Source organism: Mercenaria mercenaria, unplaced genomic scaffold (assembly GCF_021730395.1).
Source record: "Mercenaria mercenaria strain notata unplaced genomic scaffold, MADL_Memer_1 contig_1264, whole genome shotgun sequence".
Taxonomy (NCBI): Eukaryota; Metazoa; Mollusca; class Bivalvia; order Venerida; family Veneridae; genus Mercenaria; species Mercenaria mercenaria.
In genome coordinates this window covers 50,147-64,055 of record NW_026459243.1, presented here as the reverse complement: position 1 = coordinate 64,055, position 13,909 = coordinate 50,147, and the positions used below count along the sequence as shown (strand labels likewise).

General features: G+C 33.8%; 1 protein-coding gene across 1 annotated transcript; it reads right to left on the bottom strand.

Annotated features, from left to right (window-relative positions):
* Positions 1-2,906: 2,906 nt before the first annotated feature.
* On the bottom strand, positions 2,907-8,483 carry LOC128551560 (Golgi-specific brefeldin A-resistance guanine nucleotide exchange factor 1-like). The gene is made up of 3 exons (XM_053532463.1): positions 8,220-8,483; positions 3,632-3,805; positions 2,907-3,169 (listed from the first exon to the last, which is right to left on the bottom strand). Exons 2-3 carry the CDS (start codon positions 3,798-3,800, stop codon positions 3,000-3,002), a joined length of 339 nt encoding a protein of 112 aa, XP_053388438.1. The 5' UTR covers positions 3,801-3,805; positions 8,220-8,483; the 3' UTR covers positions 2,907-2,999.
* Between the last annotated feature and the right edge of the window lie 5,426 nt (positions 8,484-13,909).

The window sequence follows — 13,909 nt, the reverse complement described above, 5'->3', positions numbered from 1 at the left end:
GTTTCTTTTCAATGGATTTGTTGACAAATGAATTGTAACTTTCTTCACATATTTCTTTTGCTCAACACATGCTAAATCACTACTAAAATGTATTACCATGGTGAAGTAATTTTAATGTTAGACTGTGTAATAAAAAGACCAACAATTTCTTTAGTGTTTGTTTTTCCATCCAACTACATATATGATTACGTTAACAAAAGGAAAACATAAAGTGAATGGTATTTATGTAAAACAGAGCCATATATGAATACTAAAATTAACATCTAAATGATTGTCTCTTGTGAAAAAATACTAAGAAGTATGTAAATGAATTTCATTTACACAGAATTTAACAAGCATGTGCATAACATTAGTAAAAACAAATACTGTAAAATCTGGTAAATAAGCGTATACTATATAATATTTAAAACTTGGAAAGAATTGTCTGCAAGCATGCATGAATTTTACAATGAATTGTTGTCACTGTATTAACTTAATATATACATGTTTTCGGGAAAGAGTTTCTAAAAAAGCTTATTAGCTTTCTACTCGATCCCTAGTTTTTGTAAATATGTATTGTAATTATATGCTATTTGATTAATAAATATTGTTTAAACCAAGCGTATACGCTTATAATAATTTTAGTGACACTTTTATGCACCTATTTTTGATAAGCGCTTATATTTAAGCCTAAACTATGCGCTTATATTTGATATGCACTTAAGGACAAGCCGTGTGCGCCTATTTTTGATATACTGAGACTACTGACAGTGCTTACCTTGGTTGAGAAAACGAAAGTAAAACATGGTCATGGACGTACGCAGTGAACTACCTCCTTTTATTGCATACATTATTAAGACATAATGAAAGCATAATGAATACATTATTTACAAATAATGTTCAATCTCTCGGACCATTCAATAATTGTTCAACACTAAGATTGTATCATTTTATCTACATGTATATTCTTTTCACAGATTTACAAAAGAATGACAAACTGTTATGACAAGGCAAACAACTTATCTGTTATTCAAACTTTTACTTTCATTTACTGAAAACATTTTCTATTCAAAAAGCATGATTATCATAAACAATTATGGTTTTATCAGACAACAGATGTTAAAATCTTTTAACACCTATCGGCTATTTAACAGGTAAGAACACCTGTCGTCTGTATTTATGATAAACAATTATCACGGTACAATACCGTTAATTACGTCTTTGTGCTGAATCTGTTGTTTGTTTACCAGTAATCGGATATGCTCCTACTTTCGAGACAAAATTATGGTAAGGGCATGACATGCGCTTATTATCCCATACGGAATAAGGGTAAGGCCGTATGCACTTACTTTTGATATGCGCTTATATTCGAATATGCGTTTATTTACTAGATTCTACAGTATGCTTTTTAGCTGGATATCTAGCTGTTGTATACACAGGGTTCTAGCCAGGCTATTATCGCCTGTCGCGTGCGACATGCCTTCAGGCTTTGAGTTGTATATTCGACATCCCTTATTTCCCCCGTTATCCCTTAATTACCAAAGTGACATGTCTTAAACGCATTCCAATAAACACCTCGATTAATCAGATAGTGTATTCGAAAGTTTACCACGTGCTCACCTGATAGTTCAGGTAAAGCGTTGTCAGTTAAGATATACGATAAACCAATGACAGCTTCCTATGTAGAAACGTGTGACGTAAATTTCATCGTAGCTCCGCCTTTAAATCATCTTGTGATGTGTACATGAAGGTGTTTTAAGATTTTTTATGTAATCAGAAATGACAGATGACTTTCAACAATTATTGTTCGAATGTTTTTCGCAATCAAAAAAAGACAATGGGACGTACTTAGTCAAAAATTGTGCAACACGTTAAAATGATTTTGAACAATTCTCGGCGTAATATTAATGTTTTCCACATGTATGGATTGTGTTTTCTCGGGTGGAATATCGAAAAGACAATGCCAGAATTAATGTTTTCTGTCGTCACTTTCAAAATAGAACTTGTAGAGAAAAGTTTGAAATATTGTGGATGTATTACTTAATTATTGATAATGCCTGGAAATAAACGTAAATCAGAGTGGGACATTGTTAAATTATGAACTGTTTCAAGAAGAAGGAGAACAGTGTTAGTGATTCAGTAGTAATAGAGGAGAGGGAGACAGTGAGATGTGAAAAGCTAGACTAATCTGTGAATGACATTCTTCCTGGACCAGGTACACCTGAGAAAACGGTCACAAATTCAGAATCCCACCCAGCCACGCCGGATGAGATTTGATGTATATTACTTTAAGAAACAAGTGTTTAAGACACTTGTTTCTTAAAGTAATATACATCTTTTACATGCTGTTTAATTTTCATGTCAAACAAATCTTTCTTTCTATGATTTGGTGTTGTTTGATTTTTGTTTCTCAAGGTCTACTTCGTAACCTTAACTATAAAAGGTCTGGAACAATATTTAGCTCCTAGACTTTCCATAAGTTAGTGAAGTATTAGAAATGTGTCAATGTGACCCAGGTGCTCCCTTAAAATAGCACTGCAGCCTATCCAAAAATAGATGAAATAACTAAATACAAATTTATGGCAATTATAGGCCATTCAAAAAGGTCTTTCTTTACAAATATATGTACACACCATTAGTGATCATCTACGAAAGTATATATCAATTTCACCAAATAATGAAGGAAATGTTAAATATACAAATGAGCCGTGCCATGGGAAAACCAACATAGTGGGTTTGCGACCAGCATGGATCCAGACCAGCCTGCTCATCTGCGCAGTCTGGTCAGGATCCATGCTGTTCGCTTTTAAAGCCTATTGGAATTGGAGAAACTGTTAGCGAACAGCATGGATCCTGACCAGACTGCGCAGATGCGCAGGCAGGTCTGGATCCATGCTGGTCGCAAACCCACTATGTTGGTTTTCTCATGGCACGGCTCAAATGATTTCATGTGTACTGGCATTAAAAGGCAGGTTTACTCTTCAACTGGACAGAACATAAAAGTCTGAATTTGAAAATATCTATGACTGCATTCTCAAAGAAACGTGATGATACTGACCTACAAGTCCATAAGACAGGAACTTATTGACAGAGGTAAGTGCTAGTCCGGTGATAGGTCCAGTGGTATCTTCTGAACGTATTACTTCCAGAAATGGTCCAAGAAATGCATTAGGTTCAATTTCACAGAGTTCTGAAAATAATTAAAATTTTTGGTACATACTGCATATCAATAAATCTGCTATAAAGTGTTATAAAATATTTTGTTTCCAAGTTTGAAATAAACTCTTACAAAAACTATCTTAGAAACAACAATCACTGCGACTTTAGAATATCTTTTCACTCCCAGTGTTTTATAGCAAATCACTACTGTACAAATAATAAAACACTATTACAGCTCTAGCTGGTACACATGCATAACAATAGCTGTCCTTTCAAAAGTAGTACAACTCATTTTCATTAAAGCACATACTTTATTTTTATACTGTTAGTGTGAAGAGCTTACAGGTTCACTTTCAGGCCAACAATAATTTCAAGGCAAATAAAAACGTGGACCTCTGATATGACAGAATGTACTTATACAATCTGTGTACAGGTGAATCTATGGAGGTAACTCAAGTCCCAAACTGGAACTGTCAAGAGTGATCACACTTACCAGTAATGGTATTGAGAACATCTTTCAGCTGTGAAAAGCTACTGAAGAGTGGATCGCCGTCGTCATCTCGTTGAGAATGAGAACTCCATCTGGAAGTTCTTCTCATGGCTGTAACAACCAGGGAGATTTCTCCCTGGATGATATAGATACCATTGCTGGGAGAAGTCATGCCCTCTGGATAAAAAAAATTTATGTTACCATATTTATATATATAAACTAAGTGCTGATTGACTGTCCTTAAGAACAATATATATCAAAAGGCTGCATTTTAACAGCCAGTTATGTTAAATTAGAGCAGTGTTACTTGTGGAGAACAGGTTTGTACTGGTACAGAATCCAGGAATACTGGTTAGGTTAACTGCCCATCATTACATAACTGAAATACTGTTTGAAAAACGGCGTTAAACCCAAACAAACAAACAAAATTACAGCAGTGTTTTTTTCTGGCCAATTTGGGATCGAAATTAGGCTCCAATCCTAATGGCAAATAGTATGTTTTTTTCCCAATTTCAAAGCTAAAATTCCCAAGGTTAAATTTCTGTCTTTTTTTAACCTTTTCAAACAAGACTGAACCCTTAGACATTTGAAACACATTAGACAGTTTGCTAACATAATGCTTAATGATAAATTATGGCAATTTGTTTCTTAAATGTGACATTTTAATAAAAAATATGACTTTTAACGATTCCCAATTTAGGCATTTATCAACGCATTTTTCCCAATTGTAAAGGCCCCGGCCCCATTCCTAAATTAGTGGGGAAAAAAACACTGTATAGTAAATAATTTTGGCACAGTCCGTATTAATTGGTAACACAAAAGAATGCTTACGATATATTCATTTTAGAATAGTCATAAATATTGCAACATAACCTGGAAAAGTCAAGATGGCGGTCTACTGAAAAAAATTAGTGAATCGGTTCAGAATTTGCAAAGATACATGTATCATAGTTTAGTCTAGTTGTTATAGGTTTATATGCAAAAGAGATTATTTTGGCCAATATCTTAAGTGAGAGAAATGCTCTCACTTGGCAAATTTTAGGTAAGAGATTTAATTTTTTCACGAGAGATAATATAGTGAGTGTAACTGTGTACAATTAAATTTGAATAAACATTTCATATTTTTCTAACTACATATAAAAGCATTTATTAATTTAAGTTTCAGATATCCTGAGACTTCCCTCTATCCTTAACCACTTTTTCAGTGAAGCTGTCTCTTTCAAAACTATCTGTGACCTTGGTAAAGTTATATTTAGTTAAAAAATGAACCTTAGGGCTTGTTGTAGATGCTTGAGAAAATTTATTTTTCTTTGAAGAAATTTCTGTAAAATTACAGTGATATACAGCTAGGCAGTTAGTTGTAACATTATTCTTGGAAGGGAACAGCACTATCCTCCATAAAATCTGCATTCATTCTCACATATTAAATTAAAAAATGAGTGAAGGCATAGCCGTCAGATGTTAAACACTGCTTGTGTTAAAACAACAGATACATGTAGGAAGAATCTTATCCCCCATATCTGGCACATCTACTGCACAACAACATTGGAAAAGAAGTCCCCTGTATCAGTTTATATCATCAAGTGCTGTCATCGTTATGCGTATAAATAACATTTTTGGGAAAAAATTGCCTTTAAGTCCGCGTAACAAGTGGTGCATAGAATCATCGTAATAAGCACTGCGCTATCGGGGCGAAAGTTACCATAAACGCACCCGTACTTAAACACAAACTGCGTATCACGGACAATTGTCCATTTTCCCAGGAAAGCACTACTTTGAATGCTGTTGCATCTTTCATCAAAATAACTTTTAAACTTTGGAAACAATACAGGCCTGAATCGTTTATGGGCGCAGCCATTAGCCATTATTAAATTGTGTATCAAGCATGCTGATTGGGCGTAGTACATACCAGAAATTTCAACTGGTTGTTTACGTCACACATAAGACATTAAGTTTAAAAATAAAACTGTAGGAATTCCCAATTGTTTTAGAAGGTTGACTTGTTCATTGGGGGCAGGAATTAATCTATTATTCCGAAAAAAATATTTATCAGGAAGGATAATGACTAAAAACTTTGATGAGAGAATTTCTCTCATTTTAGTATTTTCATTATGATTTCTACAAATTTTTTGTGAGAAGTCACGCCCCAAAATATGCCATGTTACCATATATTCATGCCCCTTAGTGGTTAATTACATGTTACTCCTTTATGAAATAGACGAGTCATGTAAACTTAACAGTTTTCTGTTTTCTGCAACAACTGCACTTCTATCTTTGTTTGAACAACAAAAAACTGAAAGAATCCAAAAGGTTTCTTAAAATAAACACATCTTTATCAGCCAGCCTTGACAGTCTGGATCGCTGAAACGCTTATCATCAAATTCGTGCCCCTTGGTTCCCAGCTTTCTACAACAGTCTCTATGATCAGGGAAACCAGTTCTATACTACACAACAAAAGTTTCTTCATATCACTGTGGATTATTAATTTTTCATGAAGTTTTGAAAGGCATTGTGGTAATTAATGCAAATAACTAAGAACACTGCCCAACTACTTACAAAATTTTAAAGGCAAAGTTTTAAATCTGAACTATGATCATCAACATTTCTTTCTTACTTTTTTAAAGATTTTTTTACAATTTTGATATTTTGATGTAGTTTGACATTACTGCTGGTCACAGTTTGGGCATAGGAACTCTGCCTCATAGTTTAATGACAGAAACCTCAAAGCATATAAGAATTTACTTTGAACAGACTTCAATCCATAATTAGATTTTAATTGGCATTTTGTATGATAATGCCTAGCGCAACTTTTCGGTGTAAGTATATGATACAGGTAATTTTCCACAATCAGTATCATGTGACTTGAGTGTGTCAAGCGTCGCCGTTTTGACATAATTAAACACATTAAAGGCTTTAGGTATTAGGGTATTGTTGTAATAGTACTATTTAAACATGTTTCTTGCGCATTTTGACTGTTGAAGTGACGAATTAAAAAACTTGTTTCGAAAGTTGACAGGGACTAAGGTACTATGACATGCGCAGTGGTCGAGCATGGCGTCATTCCTTCCGTTTTTTGGGGCACAAATTTGACGTTAAGGCACGAATCGATGGTAACTGGCCATAATCCCTGTGCAAAAAAACGATAATTGTCCAACATACCTGCGCATTAAACAAGGTAATTTTTAAAGATTTTTTTTATCATAAATGTACTTATGCCTGCTTCTTATCAATTCGACCCTTCCTGTGGTTTCGATCCCTTAGCATTTTCCGAAATAACGCACGAGACGCATCTGACATCAGCCAAGTACCGGTTACGTTCGATACGTCGAAGATTCACCTAAGCGTAATACGCGAATTTATCACTCAACATGCGCAAAAAGCAGATAAATCATCAAACAAATGGTTGACACAGTATATATTCGACCTTAATTTCATCTAAATTCCCGATTATTTGCCATTAAATCGTTGAAGTTTCCATTTAATTTTCGCTAAACTTTCTTCCACGCAACCGTACTCTTGCAGGTGTGTATTGATTTTTCAGCCGGTAGTTGCTTCCCTTTCAAAAACCCCGTATATTACCGTTAAATTCATACTTACTGGTCCGCCATTTTTAATGCAAAATGAGGCGAGCGGCTGACGTTTTCGCGGGTTGTTGGGTCATGCAATTGTCCGCGCACCTGCTCTTTTGACTCTAAATTTCTTGATTTTGCTTTGAATCTTATTTAATAATACATTTTGTTGCATAATGCCAGTATTTTTGATTTTTCAACCAACTAATTGGTGTCTTATAGAGGGTCAAACGAAATAAGGCTGCAGTGCCTAAAACTAATTTCTTCGTCCAGAAACTAATCATCCAGTTGACATGTGTTTTTAAAAAGTTACACTTTCCAGTTTGTACATCGTTATTTTACAATTCTACATACAAGTGGCTTCAGGATGGAATGAACAAAGTGAACTGTGCGGTAAATACTAATTTTTCACGTTAAACAAGACTTTCTACACATATGCATTCAGAGGGTGCGAATTAACAAGAAAGCTTTTTAGCGATTCAGACCGATGACATGGCTGGTTTTATGTATGCATAATTTATATATTTTATATTTCTTTGTGTTTTAAGCTATTTATATCTTTGAAGGAATGCCCAAAATATACTTTGACCTAATTTTGACCCTCGCACATGTCTTTGTTAATGCGCATGCGCAGAAGGAAGTGTTAAGGGGATCGAAACTACAGCATAACAGGCTACATATAGTCAAAATGTACAAAGTTTAGAACTTTCAAGAATCGCCGTCAAGTCATTGTATGTAATCATTTCACACTTCTTTTCATAAATTTAAGCCCGAATGGGCAGTAACAGCTTGATTCAATGGGCTTTTAAGCCCGATTGGGCACATGACAATTTGTCAAATATTGAAATAAAATGGCAGGACAAACTGATGAAATACAGAGTAGACAAAACAGCAAATAGAAAGCTACTGGATGTTGAACTGATAGCGATATATGGACGAGTCCACTAGGTCACTGCGAGACGTGTCAACAGATACAATGTCAATCACATCATTTCACAAACAGAAGTAGAAAGAAAACCTACCTCAGTAAGCAAGAGGAAATTCTAGCAATTTTCCTGTAGATCTTCAACTTCTTGCGTGGGCTGTAAATATGATTTACATTTAGTGTCGGCTAACACGTCGTTAGCAGTTCTTATGTCTTTCCGTAAAACATTTTCTTATTTAAATACTTCTTCGAGTTTTATCTGATACAAGTGAAGTGAAAGTAGGTATCCAAATAACGGCTAAAATTGACAAAGTTTGTGTGACAGCAGTACAAAATTTGCTTTTGACAAATGACGTGGTGAACGGCCTTTACTATCTCAAGAACCAAAGAGCTGGAATGGGAGATAACTATGCATCTCACTGAAGGTTATACAGCACTATATAATTTTCTTATTTAGGTTACAACACACTAAATAGCTGTTCTTCTTTATTCTATAAAATTGACATATTTCCAATGGCTTCAGCTCACATAAGGACCCATTTTAAGTGTCTGTAACTTACCACATTGACAGATTGACTTCTGAAATACAGCTGTTAATCAGTCCATAACAAATCTGATTTGATGTGGTAGATGTCTTAAAAACAAAGAAAAATATCAAACAGGGAATGCCACGCACCAAAAGCGCAGCCTCCTCAAAACGAACCCCCCAGCACGCAAACGCGTGCACCACACACACACACACACACACTCAAAGCTTACACATCAGGACAAAACGAACAACACACACACACACACACACACACACACACACAAACACACTCAAAGCCAACACATAAGGACAAGACGAACAATAAGCATACACACACGCGCGCACACAAAGTCAACACACAAGGACAAAACGAACAAACAAAGGAACACAGTGGGGCACCATCTTGGAACGGTCAGTGGCAAAAACACCACTGGGGAGCTTAAACCGGTTTATGGTGCGCACCCAACCTCACTCTTACCCCCACCATGTTCCAAAGACATGGGACAGTGTAAATAAAAGTAATCCCCTCCAGCTGAATCTCTAACACACGTAATGGAAACAAAAAGCCATGGCATGTAAAACACAAAAATGCTCGTGTATAAATATATAAAAAGCAAACCTTAAGAACCAAAAACGTATGTACTCAATGCCTTTTCAGAAGACAGAGCAACAAGAGAAACACCCTTAAGGGCCCGACGAAACAGGCCAGAAGACAAATATCAAAACAGTTCAGTCCTGGTAGGATTTAAAAACTGCTCATCATAGAGTCCTCCCCCTCTTCCGTCAGACGCAATCAAAGAGGGAAGCGTAGTGTCCAACTGTAAACGGGTTGAACACTAAACATGCGGTATGTCTCAAAACAGTTGGGTCGTAACCTCTTTTAATAAAACGTTTGATAATCTTTTCAAATACATTTGGAAAATTACCATGACCCAAGATCTTACGAAGTTTGTAAACCACATCCCCATAAAAAACGGGTTAACCATTTTCTAAAAACGCATTAGTGTTCTTTTTCAGTTCAGTGTTTTACCATCTATTTGCTTTTAACTAGCTTTTAGGCCTAGGCCAAGATTAACAGATGTATTTCAGGTTTAACTAATTTGTATGTATAATCATGTACTATTTATAAACTTGATTTGCTAATGTTGTGACTCTTTTAATAGGTACATCTTTATTATGTTATTAAATATACTATTGTTATTTATGTCGATGAATAGCTATACATAGCTAATGTTGTCTGTATATTCAACACCGACTTTAAATAAAATTTGTATCTTGTATCTTGTATCTTACATTTTCTTGAAGAATATTGTTAGCGCTGAATAGAAATTAATCAAAAGAAAAGCGGGTTCATGTTTGATGCAAAAAAATAATTTCAGTCAAACACACAAACTGCAAAATCAGATAAAAATTGAGACCCCAAATTGTAGTGGTGGTGTACGATCTAAGTTTCCATGACAAAATCTGTCATGGTATTATTTCATTATGAAAATGCTACCTGAATGTCAAAGTCAAGCATAGATCTGTCATATGATTTCAGCAAAAAATTGCAAAGAAAATAAGGAAAATAGCTCTATACTGAGTAGAAGAAAAAACAAAACAAAAAAAAAAAAAAAAAAAAAAAAACTAAATCTTAGGACAATTTCAAACTTTTTTCGCGCCATTTTCCTATTTAGTGCCTATATGCCTTTTTGAAGGGGACAGAGAATAGTTGACATTGAAAAATCCGATATAAGTATGAAAAAAAAATCCATAAAAGAAAAGAATCTTGAAGAAAAAAATCAAACCGTTACAAAGGAAACATTGCAACATTTGAACAGTATCTAGAATTAATTAAGTTTAAGTTGGAGGTACATTGATCACTGTAAAAATGATGCAAGGCATTTATGTTTCATAAAATTTACAATAACTTGATCGCTACACAACTTCCCCTTTATCTCCAGCCTTCTATTAGGATCATCCGCCTTATGCATCCTTATCATCTCCGCCAGATTCATGTTGGCACAAATTATTTCAAATTCTCTTTTTTCAAGTGCCACAGTATTCTGGGATGGTCTACCTATCACACTGCTGTCATGCCTAGCTTGGACTCTTTCAAGCAGGCTTTCTCAAAATTAAATTATTAGGTAATAATAATAATAATAATAATAATAACTTTATTTAAAGAAGGTAACACATAAAGATATATAACAGTGTTAGAACATATTAAACATCTTAAGTTTAAATGTGGCCTTCTGTAAAATTAATACAACTGTTCAACACAAAAAATAGATAAAAACTGATTATCTAATTATAATAAAAAGACAGAATTTAAGTGATAAACATTTAAATACAACATTCACTCTTGACAAACAACACTCCATTTAATTAGAAAAATTATGTATACCTGTATATCAATCATAACAATAATAATAATAATAATAATAAAAAAAAGTCAAATCACTCAGATAAACATTCACCCACACAAAAGAAAATAAATAAATAGCAATGGCAGAAAAATGTTTCAGCTTATTCAGTTCCTATATATAATAGATATTTTTTATATTTGTTTTTGAAAGAAGTAAGTGGTATTCTGTGAAATGATATTCCACACTTATTATACTTATAGCACTATTATAGCCAAATGACCTTTTCATATAATTTGTGCGATATTTAGGTATTAAAATATCATTATGTACACCTTATCTAAGGCCATACATTTCATTGCTGGAAAATGTTAAAATACCAGATGTGTAAGATGGTACAAGATTTTTTTTTTAGTTTTGTATATCATTACTCCATTATGGTATTTGCATCGTCCAGAAAATTTCATCCATCCGAGTTCTTTTAACATTTCAGATTTACTTGTCTGCAGTTCTTTATTCAAAACAATTCTAGCAACTCTTCCTTGAAGTGCAAAAATGTTATTTAATGAACCTTTACTGCCTGTATACCAAACTGTATAGCAGTAATCTAAAACAGACAAAATATATGCATTATAGAATAATTTTTTCATATCCTCTGTTAAAAAATAAACAATCCTCTTCAATAGTGCAATTTTTGAGTTAACTTTTAAACATACTTTATTTATTTGTGTATCCCACGAGAGTGTATTGTCGATATAAATTCCTAAAACATTTTGAACTGTTACATTTTCTATGGTAGATCCACCAATAGTTAATTGCTGCAGTTTGCGTTGTTTGTGTTTTGTACATATTAGCATACATTTTGTTTTTGATGGATGTAACAGCATGTTGTTTAAAAAACTCCATTTTTCGAATTTTTAAAAAGTTTTCTTGGAGTTTAATTTCAACAATTTTCATATCATAAGCAGATTAATATATTGTCGAGTCGTCAGCGTATAGATCAATGTTACCTTCGTTTGTTGATAATGCTATGTCATTGATATAAAGTAAAAATAACAGGGGACTGAGAACTGACCCTTGTGGAACGCCGGAAGTAACGGTCATTTGTTCGAATCTGAAGTTACCAACTTTGATAAACTGTTTCCTGTTAGATAAATACGACTGGAATAATTTAATTGTACTATGGGGGATGTTTTTAATACTTGTAACTTTCTCTTAATTGTACCTTATTTTACACTTAAGGTGATGTCACTTTTTGAATTTCCGGTGAATAACAAAAAAAAAAACAACAAAGAATATTCAGTTCTTTCCAAAAACCGTTATATTATGATTCAACCAAATAGTTTCCTTTGTCTACCAGAAAGGAACAATTCTTATATCTTAATATTGAGATTTGGTACCTTTATAACAGACAATAAACTAAAACAATAGACATTCATATGTGACGTCGGTGAGCTCAACAAAGCAATTTCAAGCACAAATATTAATGTGGAATGTAAAATAAGTTACACACTACAACATCCGACCAAGATACTTTAAAAAACAATGCATTTGCAAAATAGAGAGATAAAAATAATTTTGACAGCTCGTGAAAACTTATGACTAATTTTGACATGTATATAATGACTCATGATCTAATTAATTTTTTTCTGTTATTTCTAACTTCCAGTTTGATTTTCAAAAAACGGGTATTCTTTATTGTAGCTTACAACTCATACATTAAAACAATAAAAGAATATATTGTTACCTTACTGTCGTTTTGTCTATCCATCTCTCGTACGAATCCCTATTGTTTCAGTCATTTGTCACTAATTAGAGCAACTCACAGTGTTGCAGTCATACAAAACACATCCCTTATTTTCACATAGATATTGAGGATTTATCTAATGAGCACATGTTTTGGAAACACAATTTCAGTACCGACTGTGTATTGTAATAATGCTAAACTATCTCAGCCGTGACATGTCCTTAACATGCTATCTGCTTTTATTTCACATTCTCACTATCTACTGTGAACTTTTCTGGTAGTGTTTTAATATTTCCTTCACTAGTCATGGCACGCACCCTTGTCCATAACAGTCGAAAGAGGGGCGTGACAGTAAACGAAAGATAGACAGAAAGCAGTACACAAGAATGGAATAAATTGGAAGAGACTGTTGTATGTATTGAAGCAGTGAAGGGCGTTAAGTTAGCTCTTACACATTGTTAATGAATGACCATTGACTCTCCCTGACGCCTTATGCAAGAAATGGTCCTGCATCATATATGCGCAGACACAGAACAATATCAGGAAAGGGAGAAACTTCTTGAGTGGAGGTCTAGTGGCTACATTTTGGTAGCTCAACCCCAAGGTCATGGGTTCAAACCCAACTGGCTTTTCCATAAAGTGGACTCCTGAGAGTGACTCAAATAAGTTTCAAATTTTGATCACAATCAAACTAAAATAAGTAAGTATAAACGAAAAAAAAATCACATAAAAAACAAATCACTTATTAAAATTGAAATCTCACGTTCATACAGTCTACAAAATATTATCATTATTATAGGCTATTATTTTAAATAATGAGGCATCTCATCATTCAGTCTATAGATCAGGGTAGTCCCGTAAAAGCGAAATACTGGAAAAGCTGATAAAAAGATGTGTCACACACGCATGCACGCAGACACATGCACACAAGCACGCACAACGTCTATATAGAATGCGAAACATTTAGACCCTTCTAACCTTAATAGCAAAAAGTTAATGATTTTTGTCATATCGTATCTTCTTCAGAAATCAGAGCATAATTAAACAAGCAAGTGGTTGTATTATTTTTTAAAACAAATCTACATATCTTTATTATAATATACTTACACAAATAAATATATTATTAAATTGAGTCTAGTATTTTCAAAAGATATAGCAGCTGTCCA

What these genes read in the sequence shown, in the direction of transcription:
- LOC128551560 (XM_053532463.1), bottom strand. Translation starts at nt 3,800, where the DNA reads ATGACTTCTCCCAGCAATGGTATCTATATCATCCAGGGAGAAATCTCC. An exon ending in TGTTCTCAATACCATTACTG is followed by an intron (nt 3,170 to 3,631) that starts GTAAGTGTGATC and finishes AATTATTTTCAG; the next exon opens with AACTCTGTGAAATTGAACCT.